The sequence below is a fragment of the Notolepis coatsorum genome (assembly GCF_963971535.1).
Source record: "Notolepis coatsorum genome assembly, chromosome: 12".
NCBI lineage: Eukaryota > Metazoa > Chordata > Actinopteri > Aulopiformes > Paralepididae > Notolepis > Notolepis coatsorum.
Window position 1 is genome coordinate 18,738,292 of NC_140176.1, and position 14,769 is coordinate 18,753,060.

Here is a 14,769-nt window from a genome sequence, read left to right on the forward strand (position 1 = left end):
ATTACTACTACTACTACTACTACTACTACTACTACTACTACTACTACTACTACTACTACTACTACTACTACTACTACTACTACTACTACTACTACTACTATTACTATTACTACAGTATGACATTATATACATCAGGATGAATATTTAATGAGACTAACATACTGTATGAATCAATCAGTCTACAATGGCTGCTGGATTTAGAATAGAATAACCCAGTGTATTTTCTCAGGAGCAACATTATCTTTCATAATATAACGTACTCCGATAACAGGGTGGCTTCCTGCCAATATAATTAGTAAGAGACAGCATTTGGCTGATGACTGACGATAATTTAAAGCCCAGAGGATGAGGATTGTGTGTGTGTGTCAGACAGTCACTGGCAGCTGCCAATAATAGCTGAGACAGAGCAATATTTGGCAATTTGTTTGGCTTTTCTTTTAGACATTGCAGCAATTCTCAGACCGGTCATGGTGCATTTATATACATGGCCAAGACTTCCGAACCAAGTACACACACACACACGCATGCACGCACGCACGCACGCACGCACGCACGCACGCACGCACGCACGCACGCACGCACGCACGCACACACACACACACAGACACACACACACACACACACACACACACCACACACACACACACACACACACACACACACACACACACACACACACACACACACACACACACACACACACACACACACACACACACACACACACACAAAAGCTCAGATGATGATATACCAGAGATGGTCTGGTACGGTCCTTTAATTAAGATTAAAACATATATGGTATGATAATCACATTTATATCTTTGCATCAATTACATTGTGATGGCTTTTTGATAGTTTTTCTGTAGTGGTAGGCCTACTTCATTCAGAATAGTTCAATCTCAACCAATGTCTATCGCAAATCCTTCATAAAACTGCTTCACAGTGCATTTTGTGTATATATTGATTTATAAATAATAAATATATAAATAGAAGATGTATATCTCGTTGATCGTTGCTATTGAACAAATGCATAACTTTGGATAACATGGATCCACGGCGTGTACTGTACTGTAGCTAGCTACCCTGAAACATGATTATCCCTTGCAGCCCCATGCACTCCGTTCAGTGTCGTCTGTTGGTTCCTCACAGCAGGGCAGGCCTAGTGTCCCAGCTAGTCCACCGTCTACCCAGAATCCCCCGCTGTCGGCTGGATGTTTGTGTGAATAGCACATCCTGGAGTTCAAAACACGTTCTGTTTTCAAGAGCCGACCGATCCATGATTATACCCATCTCTCTTTCTGTCTGCTTCCCCCCCCCCCCCTTCATCTTCTCTCTTGTTCTGCCTCCTTATCCCCCAGAGAGAGTGAGGGAGAGGGATAGAGAGAGAGAGATAGAGAGAGAGAGATAGAGAGAGATAGAGAAGTTTATGACTCCCTGCAATTTCCTGTACAGTAGTAACATGATGACTTAGTACACATGGGAGTTGATGATAGCTTTATTAGCGGGTCAACTCTTTCTAATCAGAACAACAACCTCTTACTGAGCCTCTTAAGCTCTCAGTGGCAAATGCCATGATGCCACTACCCTCCCCATCCTCTCTGTGTCTCTCTTTCTCTCTTTCTCACTATCTCTGTCTCTCTCCCTGTCTCGCGTTATTTTTTTTCCTAGCCGCATTTCTCGGAGACGCTCTCTGATTGGCCGACGCCTGTTTCTACACTGGTTAAGCTTAGGCACTCTTTCGAAGTTGGTTAAGGTTAGAGTTTGTCTTAGAGCGTGACGGCAAGTTATTTCGACGGTTAAGCTTAGGCACTCTTTCGAAGTTGGTTAAGGTTAGAGTTTGTCTTAGAGCATGGCGATAGAACGCCAGGTAGTTTGCAGGCTGTTCGACGCGGAAATGGGCAAAGACACAGCTCGTCACGCGATTGGGCAAACATGTCAGTGGCCAATCAGAGAGCGTCTCCGAGAAATGCGTCTAGGAAAAAAAATAACGCCCCTGTCTCTCTCTTTTACTCTATTTCTCTCTGTCTCTCTCTCTGTCTCTCTCTCTGTCTCTCTCTCTCTCTCTCTCTCTCTCTCTCTCTCTCTCTCTCTCTCTCTTCCTCCCACCACCCTCCCCTCTCTTTCTCTTGCTATTCACACTATGGAACAGAGTCCGTTCATTTTACACCTTAATAAACCCTTAAAATAACGTTATTATTAAATAAGAATGAAGGTACACGAAGGGGCAAACCCCCTCTAATTGTACACTGTAAGAAAAAAAGGTGCAAGAAAACGGTAAATGTCAATGGTTTCCAAATACTTACTGTCAAATTACAGTAAAATCAAATACATTTACAGATTAAAACCTTTATTTAATGGTTAATATGTTGATAAAAGGTTATTTAGTGTATTTTTATGGCATTTACACTTAAAGTAGAAAAACAAAAGTAATCTGTAAAATAATACAGTGAATTTCTCGTGAAAAAACATTTATTTTTTTACAGTGTACCCTGTAAAAAAAACATTACAATCCATGTAGCCTACCTTACCTTAATGATAATGAAATGAAGGCATGTTTAAGGGGTCTGCAATATTTTAAGTAGATTTTTAAGGCATTTTGCAAGGGATGATCGTTCCCTAATCGCTAGTGTCTCTCTCTCTCTCGCTGGCAGGTTATAATGGCACTCCCCACCAAGAGGCGTTTAGACAGCTGATACAAGGAAAACATGCCGTGGCCACCGTGCCCCTCGGTTCTCACGGCCTCGCGGTCAGGAACATCTCACCGGTCCGCTGCAGCCGCCTAGAAGGTGCAGTCTGTTTGTTTAGACAGGTGTACAAGCAGCATTCCACACCGTCTGAAGGGTGGAAGGTGTCATTAAAGCTACTACAAGGAGAATCTTCAACAAAATATATCATTGTCAGATTGGTTGTGACACTTTAATTACAATTAAATGAGACCATTGTTGAAACAATGGGTGGCTTAATTATCATGATAAGACCACATTTCCCATAAACCCCATCGTTTCCTGTTGGAAAGACATTTAGCCGTTTATTCCCACCCTCCCTGCAAGGGATTTGTTTAGCTGACGAGAGGAGAGGGTGAACAGCCCTGGCTAGCCTTGAACTTAGAGTTATTTTTATTGATAAAGCAAGTTTCTGTAATGCTGTTCAGCAGAACTCCTGTGGATCCGACCCGGTTGCACACAATATCAATACAAAATAGAGGATATTACCATAATGGACTCCTTGCGGTCTCAACAATTGTCTTAATGGCACGGTGGTGTAGTGGTTAACACTGTCGCCTCACAGCAAGAAGGTCCAGGGTTTGATTCCCGCTTGGGGACCAACAGGTACCCAGGTGGGGTATCTCCCAGGCCTTTCTGTGTGGAGTTTGCATGTTCTCCCCGTACTCGCAATCGCAAGGGTTTCCCCCTGATAAGATGATAAGAGAAACCCAATGGAAAAACATGCATAACAGACCGATGATGCTGTCGCGTCCCTGACAAAGACGGACAGGAGCACTTGGATTGGTCCCCGGGGTGCGGTACCTTACCGACGCCCCTATCTGCTCCCGGCTGCCCTTGGGGGGAAGGACGACGGGATGGGTCAAGCACAGAGACTCAATCGCATCGGCGACCCAAAAAACAATGCATGTGTGTGTGTTCCTGTGTGTGTGCCGCCCCATCGCAAGTGTCGTTGCATGCCGAATAAAGACTTCTAAAAAAGTCCTGCATTATTATTATTATTATTATTATTATTATTATTATTATTATTATTATTATTATTATTATTATTATTATTATTATTATTATTATTATTATTATTATTATTATTATTATTATTATTATTATTATTATTATTATTATTATTATTATTATTATTATTATTATTATTATTATTATTATTATTATTATTATTATTATTATTATTATTATTATTATTATTATTATTATTATTATTATTATTATTATTATTATTATTATTATTATTATTATTATTATTATTATTATTATTATTATTATTATTATTATTATTATTATTATTATTATTATTATTATTATTATTATTATTATTATTATTATTATTATTATTGTCATCGGTCTCAACAACATGTTTCTGCATTAATCATGCCAATGTGTGGATAGTGGATACTGAATAAAAAAATATATATTGAAGTAGAAATCCTCCTAGTAGTACCTCTAAAGAAACATGCCACCTTTTTATGAAATTAACTTATTTGCCATCTTTCCCAGAGTCAGACAAGAATATAGGTACCTGCCTTGTGTCCATGGAAACGACGATGAACGCAGCCATATGATTTCCTAACGCAAAAATGACGTCGTATATTTACTTTTCTGATAACTACATCACTGTATAACTCGTCAATGTTCAGACAAACGTTTTGGTCATTAGTGATACTCTGTAAGATTAGATTAGATTAACTTTACAGTACAAGACAGTGCAACAACATTGTGTACGTCTAACCAGGATGTGACAATCAACAGTCAATTGCAATATAAGACACTTATAAATAAAACTGTACACAGTAAGGTGCAATAATATTATATATATTATGTTTATATAATATAATATAAACACCCAATTCAACGTTACAGCCGCATCTTCTTTCAAATGAATTTGGTCGTGGATGTCCAGATTTGGAACATATTTTTGCCCCCCCTGGGCAGAGGTGTTTGGGAGGGCTGTGGCGTACGGGCAGGCGTAGACACGGCTCTGTATAGGAGGGTGGTCCTCCGGGACAGATGAGCGGCGACAAGCTGCATCCTATCCGTCTCAAAGTGTCTGTTGCTTCCCAGGACCCACACGTATACAGTACGTCCATATTTATATTTGATGGATGATTCACCATCTGGCCGTCATTGTGTGTGCTACGTGATTTACACGGCGCTGTGCAGGAAATATATACATTCTCATCAACGTCCTACTGGAGGAGCAGGAAGAGAGATGGAGAGATGGAGAGAGAGAGAGAGAGAGATAGAGAGAGAGAGAGAGAGAGAGAGAGAGAAACAGAGAGCGGAGAGAGAGTGACAGAAGGGGGGGAAGAGACAGAGAGAGGGAGGGTAGGAAGAATGAGAGACAGGGATGGCGAGGGATACGAGCAGAGGGAAGAGAGAGAGTGTGAGTGAGTGAGGGAAGGAAAGAAAAAAGAGAGACAGAAAGAGAGAGTGAGAAAGAGAGAAAGTGAGAAAGAAAAAGAAAGAGAGAAACAGAGAGATAGAAAGCAGGAGGACCAGAGACAGCAGTGTGGGAGCGAGGGAGTGAACGAAGAGAAATGAGAGAGGCGGAGCAAGAGAGCGAAGGCCCCGATAGTACGTTTACATAAGCACTGACCCCACTGTAACTCCATGTGACAAATGGAGCATGTGGTCGGGGCCATTTTGAATGAATGAATGAATGAAAACTTTATTTAACAGATTGCAGAATGGGTACAATACAGTACGGCTCAATACATACAATTGTTAAGGGGATGCAGACCTGAGAAAGACGTTTGTCTTGTTTCCATCAGGGTCCCCCATTTTCAATTCATATAGACATATATGACATACATGACATACAGATAGTCAGTACTGCTACATCTATACATTTATGACATACCAGATTTGCAAATACAGTACTGTTTGTGATACAGAAGGAGTCAAGAAAAGGGAGTATATACATTTGACGTAGAAACTGTACATTGGAGGAGGTTGGGTGGGGGGGGTTGGGTACATTGGGATATTGACAACCATACTGGGTAATTTACATTGGAGGTGGTTGGGGGGGGGGGGGGGGGGGCCGGGGGGCACACTGTATAAACAAGGCCTTGTGGTTTTGCTGCCAACATTACCGTTATTGGTTCAAATGAGCTGACACTGTGTGTGTGTGTCTGTATGTGTGTGTATGTGTGTATGTGCATGTACTGCATGTGTGACTGTGTGTGTGTGTACAGTATGTGTGCATCCATGCCTTTGTATTTAAGTGTCTGTATGTGCACGCTAGAGAGAGCATACTTGTGTTTGCCCGCATCATGTTTAATTAATATAACACTAATAAGATATAAATGATTGGAACCTAAGTGGTCCTGAATCCCACGAGCAGTCATCCCTAATAATAATAATAATGCATTCTATTTATAAGGCGCCTTTCAAGGCACACAAGGTCGCCGTACAACAATTTAAAAACAGTTAAATTCATAATCACAGTTCATTAAAATAAAAATTAAAATATATAAAAACAGACAAAAATTTAAATCAGACATACGCCTGCCTAAAAAGGTGGGTTTTGAGGTGGGTTTTAAAAGAAATGATGGAGTCAATGTTCCTGATGTCGGGGGGGAGGGAGTTCCAGATAATGCCTGGCCCAGCGGCACGCTGGCACTGTGCGTCCATATTTGTCTGTCCGCCTGCCACTCCATAACACTGGTAGAAATGACTGTCAAGCCCAGCCCCTGTCCTCGTCTCCTGGCTACTCCACACACCAGCTGCTTCTCTCTGAAGTCATCATAGTAAATTATCGGCTAACGACCACCCGGCGGCTACTTAAAACCCAATCATCATGTAGGACCTGCGCCAAACAACTAGAGAGGAGGCGATAGGGAACAATGAGGGAGCATTCTGCTCAGGAGTCAGGCGAGGTCAGATGCATTACAGAGGGCAGTTCCAGGTCAAAATCAGGTTAGTGCTTTGAAAAGGAAGAGGTTTTTTGGGTCCTACTAATCACCCCAAAGTACCAGAAAATACCAGAAAATACCAGAAACTACCCCAAAATACCCCAAAGTATACCCCAAAATACCAGAAACTACCCCAAAATACCCCAAAATACCAGAAAATACCAGAAACTACCCCAAAATACCCCAAAGTATACCCCAAAATACCAGAAACTACCCCAAAATACCAGAAACTACCCCAAAATACCAGAAACTACCCCAAAATACCCCAAAATACCAGAAAATACCAGAAAATACCCCAAAGTATACCCCAAAATACCAGAAACTACCCCAAAATACCCCAAAATACCAGAAAATACCAGGAAATACCAGAAACTACCCCAAAATACCCCAAAGTATACCCCAAAATACCAGAAACTACCCCAAAATACCCCAAAGTATACCCCAAAATACCAGAAACTACCCCAAAATACCCCAAAATACCAGAAAATACCAGAAACTACCAGAAACTACCCCAAAATACCCCAAAGTATACCCCAAAATACCAGAAACTACCCCAAAATACCCCAAAATACCAGAAAATACCAGAAACTACCCCAAAATACCCCAAAATACCCCAAAGTATACCCCAAAGTACCAGAAATACCAGAAAATACCCCAAAATACCCCAAAGTACTCCAAATAGTGTGTAATAGTGTAATAGTGTGTAATAGTGTAATAGTGTGTAATAGTGTAATAGTGTGATAGTGTGTAATAGTGTAATAGTGTAATAGTGTGTAATAGTGTAATAGTGTGTAATAGTGTGTAAAAGTGTAATAGTGTGCTAGTGTAATAGTGTAATAGTGTGTAATAGTGTAATAGTGTAATAGTGTGTAATAGTGTAATAGTGTAATAGTGTGTAATAGTGTAATAGTGTGTAATAGTTTAATAGTGTGCTAGTGTAATAGTGTAATAGTGTGTAATAGTGTAATAGTGTGATAGTAGTAATAGTGTGTAATAGTGTAATAGTAGTAATAGTGTGTAATAGTGTAATAGTGTAATAGTGTGATAGTGTGTAATAGTGTAATAGTGTGTAATAGTGTGTAATAGTGTAATAGTGTGTAATAGTGTAATAGTGAGTAATAGTGTAATAGTGTAATAGTGTAATAGTGTGTAAAAGTGTAATAGTGTGTAATAGTGTAATAGTGTAATAGTGTGTAATAGTGTAATAGTGTGTAATAGTGTAATTTTGTGTAATAGTGTGTAATAGTGTAATAGTGTGTAATAGTGTAATAGTGTGTAATAGTGTAATAGTGTAATAGTGTGTAATAGTGTAATAGTGTGTAATAGTGTGTAATAGTGTGTAATAGTGTAATAGTGTGTAATAGTGTGTAATAGTGTAATAGTGTAATAGTGTGTAATAGTGTGTAATAGTGTGTAATAGTGTGTAATAGTGTGTAATAGTGTAATAGTGTAATAGTGTAATAGTGTGTAATAGTGTAATAGTGTAATAGTGTGTAATAGTGTAATAATATAGTATTTTGGGGTATTTTCTGGTATTTTCTGGTACTTTGGCGTATACTTTGGGGTATTTTGGGGTATTTTCTGGTACTTTGGGGTATACTTTGGGGTATTTTGGGGTACTTTGGGGTATTTTGGGGTAGTTTCTGGTATTTTGGGGTATACTTTGGGGTATTTTGGGGTAGTTTCTGGTATTTTCTGGTATTATGGGGTATTTTGGGGTAGTTTCTGGTATTTTGGGGTATACTTTGGGGTATTTTGGGGTATTTTCTGGTATTTTCTGGTATTTTCTGGTATTTTCTGGTATTTTGGGGTATTTTGGGGTAGTTTCTGGTATTTTGGGGTATACTTTGGGGTATTTTGGGGTAGTTTCTGGTATTTTGGGGTAGTTTCTGGTATTTTGGGGTATACTTTGGGGTATTTTGGGGTAGTTTCTGGTATTTTGGGGTATACTTTGGGGTATTTTGGGGTAGTTTCTGGTATTTTCTGGTATTTTGGGGTATTTTGGGGTATTTTGGGGTAGTTTCTGGTATTTTCCGGTATTTTCTGGTATTTTGGGGTATACTTTGGGGTATTTTGGGGTAGTTTCTGGTATTTTCTGGTATTTTGGGGTATTTTGGGGTAGTTTCTGGTATTTTGGGGTATACTTTGGGGTATTTTGGGGTAGTTTCTGGTATTTTCTGGTATTTTCTGGTACTTTGGGGTGATTAGTAGGACCCGGTTTTTTCCCCCCTCTCTTTTGGTCACCGCTCTTTTCTCCACATCATGAAGGGGACAAACCTCTCAGGAGGTAGAGCGGTCGTCTGGTAATCGGAAGGTTCCTGGTTTGTTTCCTCCCGGTAGCATGTCGAAGTGTCCCTTGAGCAAGACACACTTAACTCCTAACTGCTCCTGATTGGCACTTTGCATGGTTGTCTTCGCCGTTGGTGTGAGGCATAAGTTGTAAAGCGGTTTGGATAAAATCGGTTATATAAATACAGTCCATTTGCAGTCCATGTATGCTTCCTCTTCTCTCCCACCTATTCCAGCTGGGTCACTATATACTGTATGTGGTCCAGTGTAGCGTATTGGGTAGAACATGCCACTGTAACACTGCCAGAAATAGGGGTTCTACAATGGGACACCTGCATATGGTAGCTCAGGTATAGCCATGCCCGGACACTGATTCCTCATGCTATGTGGACATATTGGTCATAATACAAAATATAAACTAGTGCAGTCAATATTAAAGCAATATCACTTTTTTTTCTGATACATTTCAGAACATTAAAAGCATGTAAAAGAAAATGTATACAATTAATCATATGACCCTTTTTGTCTCCAATGGACTCCCATAGCTTTGACAGCTAGCTGCAGTGGCTGGTGTGTTTACGTTCCTGATCATTCTGACATGTAAACCTGGAGAATGAGTGACCGGACATTCCAAAGTTTCCAAACGGACTTTTGGATCAAGTTGTACACGTGACATGATGAATGGTGTACGCTATGTTCCCTAATTATGTTCACAAACTTGTTCACAAAATGGATCACAATGACCTGTGTACTCATGATTACTCTACTTTACAATTGGTCATGCATTTCTTTATGACCACAGCCCTCACAGATGCATTTGACTATGTGTTTCTTTATTTACATGTGTTTTTACTTTATTTACAACCGCCCTAATATGAACATCTTATCCTGTCACAAAATTCGCACACAGTTTTGAATCCACAAACAAAAAGTTAAGTAAGTAAGTAAGTAGTCAAATGTTAATACCTTTCACACAGCACAGTCACACAGTGCTTCACAAATAATAATAATATAACATAAAAAAAACAAGACCATACATTAGTAAAAAAATAAATAAACACAAGATAAAGGTTTGAATAAATATTTGAATAAAAACAGTACACTGCATATGTCAGTGTTTACAATGATGGAAGCCATTCCCAGTTGGGGAAGTAGGACACAAGGAGGAGAATACATGTTCAGTTTAGAATATAATATAATAGAATAGACATACTTTATTCATCCCGAGGGACATTTGGCACTACAGATCACTCAGTTTCCTGTAGACTGAGCACGGGACACATTTTGGAGACCTGTTGGGTTTCATCCATTACTTCTGGGAAATTACTTCAAAGTCTTTAGCCGTTATTTCCTCTACTGCTGCATGTTGCATACTGATGTAGAACAACACAGCCGGGAACCTTTTTACACTCTGTACACACTATTTTTAATTAGTTAGTCTTTCCCCTATGGGTCCCCCTTTATTGTTATCTGGGCCTCCACACACACACACGCACGCACACACACACACACACACACACACACACACACACACACACACACACACACACACACACACACACACACACACACACACACACACACACACACACACACACACACACAAACACTCACTTATCTTAATGTACATTTATTTATTTATCTATCAGTATATTGACAGTATACCTCTCTTTCTCTCTCTCTCTTTCTCTCTCTCTCTATCAGTATATTGACAGTATACCTCTCTCTCTCTCTCTCTCTCTCTCTCTCTCTCTCTCTCTCTCTCTCTCTCTCTCTCTATCTCTCACTCTATCAGTATATTGACAATATACCTCCCTTCCTCTCAGTATATTGACAGCATACCCCTCTCTCGCTCTCTATTAGTATGTATCTCTCTTCATCAGTATATTGACAGTATCTCTCTCTCTCTCTCTCTCTCTCTCTCTCTCTCTCTCTCTCTCTCTCTCTCTCTCTCTCTCTCTCTCTCTCTCTCCATCAGTATATTGACAGTATATCTATCTCTCTCTCTCCATCAGTATACCTATCTCTCTCTCTTTCGCTCTCTCACTCTATCAGTATATTGACAGTATCAGTATTTCAGTATATCACTTACTAAAAATGGACATATATACGTTGTATGGCCACTGGGCAAAACAACACTAGTTGAGATTGAAGAGAAAGTCAACCAGAAAGCTTTCTCCACTATAACCTCTCTTATCTTTTTTATCTTGTAGCTGTTCCTCACATTATGGATACTCTGGCTGCCTCCCTGGCGGTGGGGCTTATTTGATTTGAGGTACTTAAAGCAAGAGGTCTTTCAAAGCAGTCCTCCTGGCTTGACGTCAGACGTTCAACCTATACGGTCTATAGGGCAATGGAACGACAGCCAATTACATTAGTAGAGTCTGTCTCACTGGGCTTTATAATGGTGGGTGATGGGTCCGTTAACGTTGTAAAGACATAATGCAGTTTTCAAATGATGGTGTGTGTTATCTACAGACCACTTTGACTTGCCGTTTTTGTAATATGTTTGATTGATTGATTGTATCAGTTGCTTGTCAACTGTGTGTGTATACGCTTACATGTGTGTGTGTGCGTATGTACTGTATGTGTGTGTGTGTGTGTGTGTGTGTGTGTGTGTGTGTGTGTGTGTGTGTGTGCGTGCACATGCGCCCATATGTGCATACAGATTTTTCTCATAGTTGTTTTATAGAGCTCCTAATCGGTTTCCACCATATGATAGGCTGTAAAGTAAACGTTGTGTGTATTGCATACTGTAGGACAACAGTGTGTAAGAGTTTCTCCGGGCTGCCTATGTACTTAAAAACAATGGTCCTCCTTTTCGAACGGTCATACGTGAAAGTTACCAAGGAATTCCTTTGTAACTCGATTTACAAACTTCTTCAGCATTCTTGAATGGCTTCGTATTGTAAATTTGTTGTAGGACTCGAAAAGGCAGTTGTAAGTCAGACAGACCAGTGTGTGCCCGTGTTTTTAACTTCGTTTTTAACGAACTAAGATACAAATATTGTTGGATTTATTATCATTATAATTATTTAATTCCACGGATGTCTGTAGAATCGAAGTGACACACAATCCCCAAGGATTCTCCCAAGTAAAGCAGTTAAAAAACTCGGGTGCACACCAATACATAGATACATAGTCGTATTTATTATCATTATAATTATTTAATTCCGCGGATGTCCGTAGAATCGAAGTGACACAATCCCCAAGGACTTCTCCCAAATAAAACAGTTATAAACACAGGCGCACACTGGTCTGTCCAACTTACGACTGCCTTTTCGAGTTCATAAATCCTACGAACAAATTTACAATACGAAGCCGTTCGAGAATGCCAAAGAAGTTCGTAAATCGAGTTATCTCAATGATAAGTGAAGAGTACTTTTCAGCCCAGGCGTGTATAGCCAGGGCCGGCCCGATGTATACAGTAAGTGAACTAATCACCTGCTTAGGGCACCCAATGGCCACCAGAGAGCTCCCAAGAGCGCTTGACATGTCCCATGTTTTTTGTGATATATTATATTATGTCAATGGTAATCATACAAAAACGCAATATGTTAACGGCCTGGCTAGCTAATACTACTTTTCAAAGCTTTACAAAGACAACAGGATGCAATCAAAACAAGGCACACAAAAAAATACAAAACACAGTAGCTCGGGAGCTGTAGATGTGCGAATGATGATGCGCCGAGGCGGTGGGGGGCCCCCAAATCAAATTCTACTTAGGGCCCCATAAAGGCTTGGCCATTCCTGCTGATGACTGAGAGCAGAACACTGCCGGGGGAATCTGTCTCTTGCTGCGTTGATAGTTCACACTATTACAGAAGCCCCCCTTTTTCAATTATAGATACTGCTATCCAAGAAACGAACTTGTTTGATGATGTGAGATTGAGTTTAGCATACAGATGACTTCATGATACGATGAGCGAAGAGGTGGAAGTATTCCCTGTTCTGCAACATTTTAAGCTGAGCTGAAGGAGATTAACTGTTCAGCCCTACTGTGCACTTTTGCACATGTGGTTCTCCTGGAGAAACCTAAATCACTTCATGGCATCTTTTACGAACGTCCGCCAAGTGACAATTGGAAATAAAGAGATGATTTTGACTGATATTGCAATTGCAATATTATTCATGATATAATTTCCCCAAATGTTGGCTGTTCCTTTAAAAATACAGATCATCACAGCAACCACCTTTCACCGCTCTAACACCTGGCACCCCAGAATAAACTCCTCCCAGGCATTACTAACAGATACCTGAGTAGAGCAAACAAGCTAGAACAATTACACGTCGATGTCAGATTAGGAATTATATTGTTCTGAATTAAATCTAAATGAATCTGTGAAATACAATAAAACAGACATGCTATAGAAAATACATCTCTCTTAATATTTTCAACTCTTACACTATCATGACACAAAACAACATGTGTAACAACAACAACAGCAAAACAATATAAGCGCCTCCTGGAGAAACCTAAATCACTTCACGGCAGCGTTTACAGCCGTCGGAAACCAAAGCGAATGACAATCGGAAATAAAGTAAACAAACGCGTCCTCGGACACATTTTTTTATTTTTTTTTTATTATTATTGCAAAACAAAAATTATTAAAAGTCAGTACTCAACACACAATGCATAATGAAACTAACAATTAAGGTGGCTAAAATGACATGCAAGTACAGAAACAGAAAACAAAAAAAAGTCTATAATAATATTTTACCGTATACAGTGTATATCCAACGAAATTACCAATTATACCAATGCCTTATACAGGATATACCCCTAATACCTATTATCTAAAACCCTACACACATATGCTCAGCTCGAACCCCCCCCTCCCGGACCCCTCTTTGGATAGTACCTCCATTATCCCTCACTCCTAACCAGACACTACCATTATAAGCTAGCTTTTATTCTCTCCACCACTTCTAACCACATTGACATTTTGGATTCGTTGAGACCCAGAATTCTTGCTGTAGATATTTCTTGATAAATCACATCGAGATATGTAAGAAACCAAACCTTCGGACACATTTAAAGGTGCTCAGCCACTAGATGTTGCACTAGAGCACCAGCATGAATACATTTGATCCAATCAGGTGCATTCCATGTGGGAATTAGGGCGGGGGGGGGGGAGCAATACTTTTATTCCGCACCTGTCTAAAAGCTCTGTGGATGTATTATTTAAAAAATAATGATTAATACCTTTAACTTGCATGCAAAATGTACTCCTTGTTAAAGCTGAACATTATTTAAACAATTTTCTTTCTCCTCTACTCCCTCTCCACCTGCCCCCCCCCCCCCCCCTCTCTCTCTCTTCTCCCTCAGCATGTACTACCTGTTCACTCAGTGCACGGAGACCAAGGCGCAGCACATCAACTGCTACTGGCCCAACCCCCTGGTGGAGAGCTACTTCATCCGCATACACAAGCACTTCTTCTCCAACTGCACCATAGACCGCGAGGTGTGGGTGGACCCGCCGGACGACACCCTGACCGTGCTCATCCTCGTCCCCGTCCTTCTCACCCTGGCCATGATCGCCCTCGTGGTGTGGTGCAGCAAGAGGAGCGACATCCTGGCTTAGGGAGGAGGAGGAGGAGGGGGTGGGAGAGAGAGAGAGAGAGAGAGAGAGAGAAGGGAAGACAGACCCCCCCCCTTCCCAAGTCTTACACCTCTCAAAAGAATTCGATCTACTTTGATATCTGACTACATGTTTTTGAGCTCAAAGACCTTGGGATTGAATGATTCTTGAGCTTCGTGGTTGTGGACGTGCACAGGCGCCAATCATCCTCTCGCAAAAAAAAGGACTATGTCGCTTCTAGATCTGACC

The 14,769-nt window shown here is 40.3% G+C and overlaps 1 protein-coding gene across 1 annotated transcript in view; it reads left to right on the forward strand.

Annotated features, from left to right (window-relative positions):
* The window catches only part of LOC311238107 (receptor activity-modifying protein 3), a 78,490-nt gene extending 63,927 nt beyond the window's left edge, over positions 1 to 14,563 (forward strand). The window contains exon 4 of the mRNA XM_084326096.1: positions 14,268 to 14,563. Within this exon, the coding sequence (XP_084182222.1) occupies positions 14,268 to 14,523 (256 nt within the window). The 3' untranslated portion in view covers positions 14,524 to 14,563. The remainder of the gene's footprint in view (positions 1 to 14,267) is intronic.
* The last annotated feature ends 206 nt before the right edge of the window (positions 14,564 to 14,769 follow it).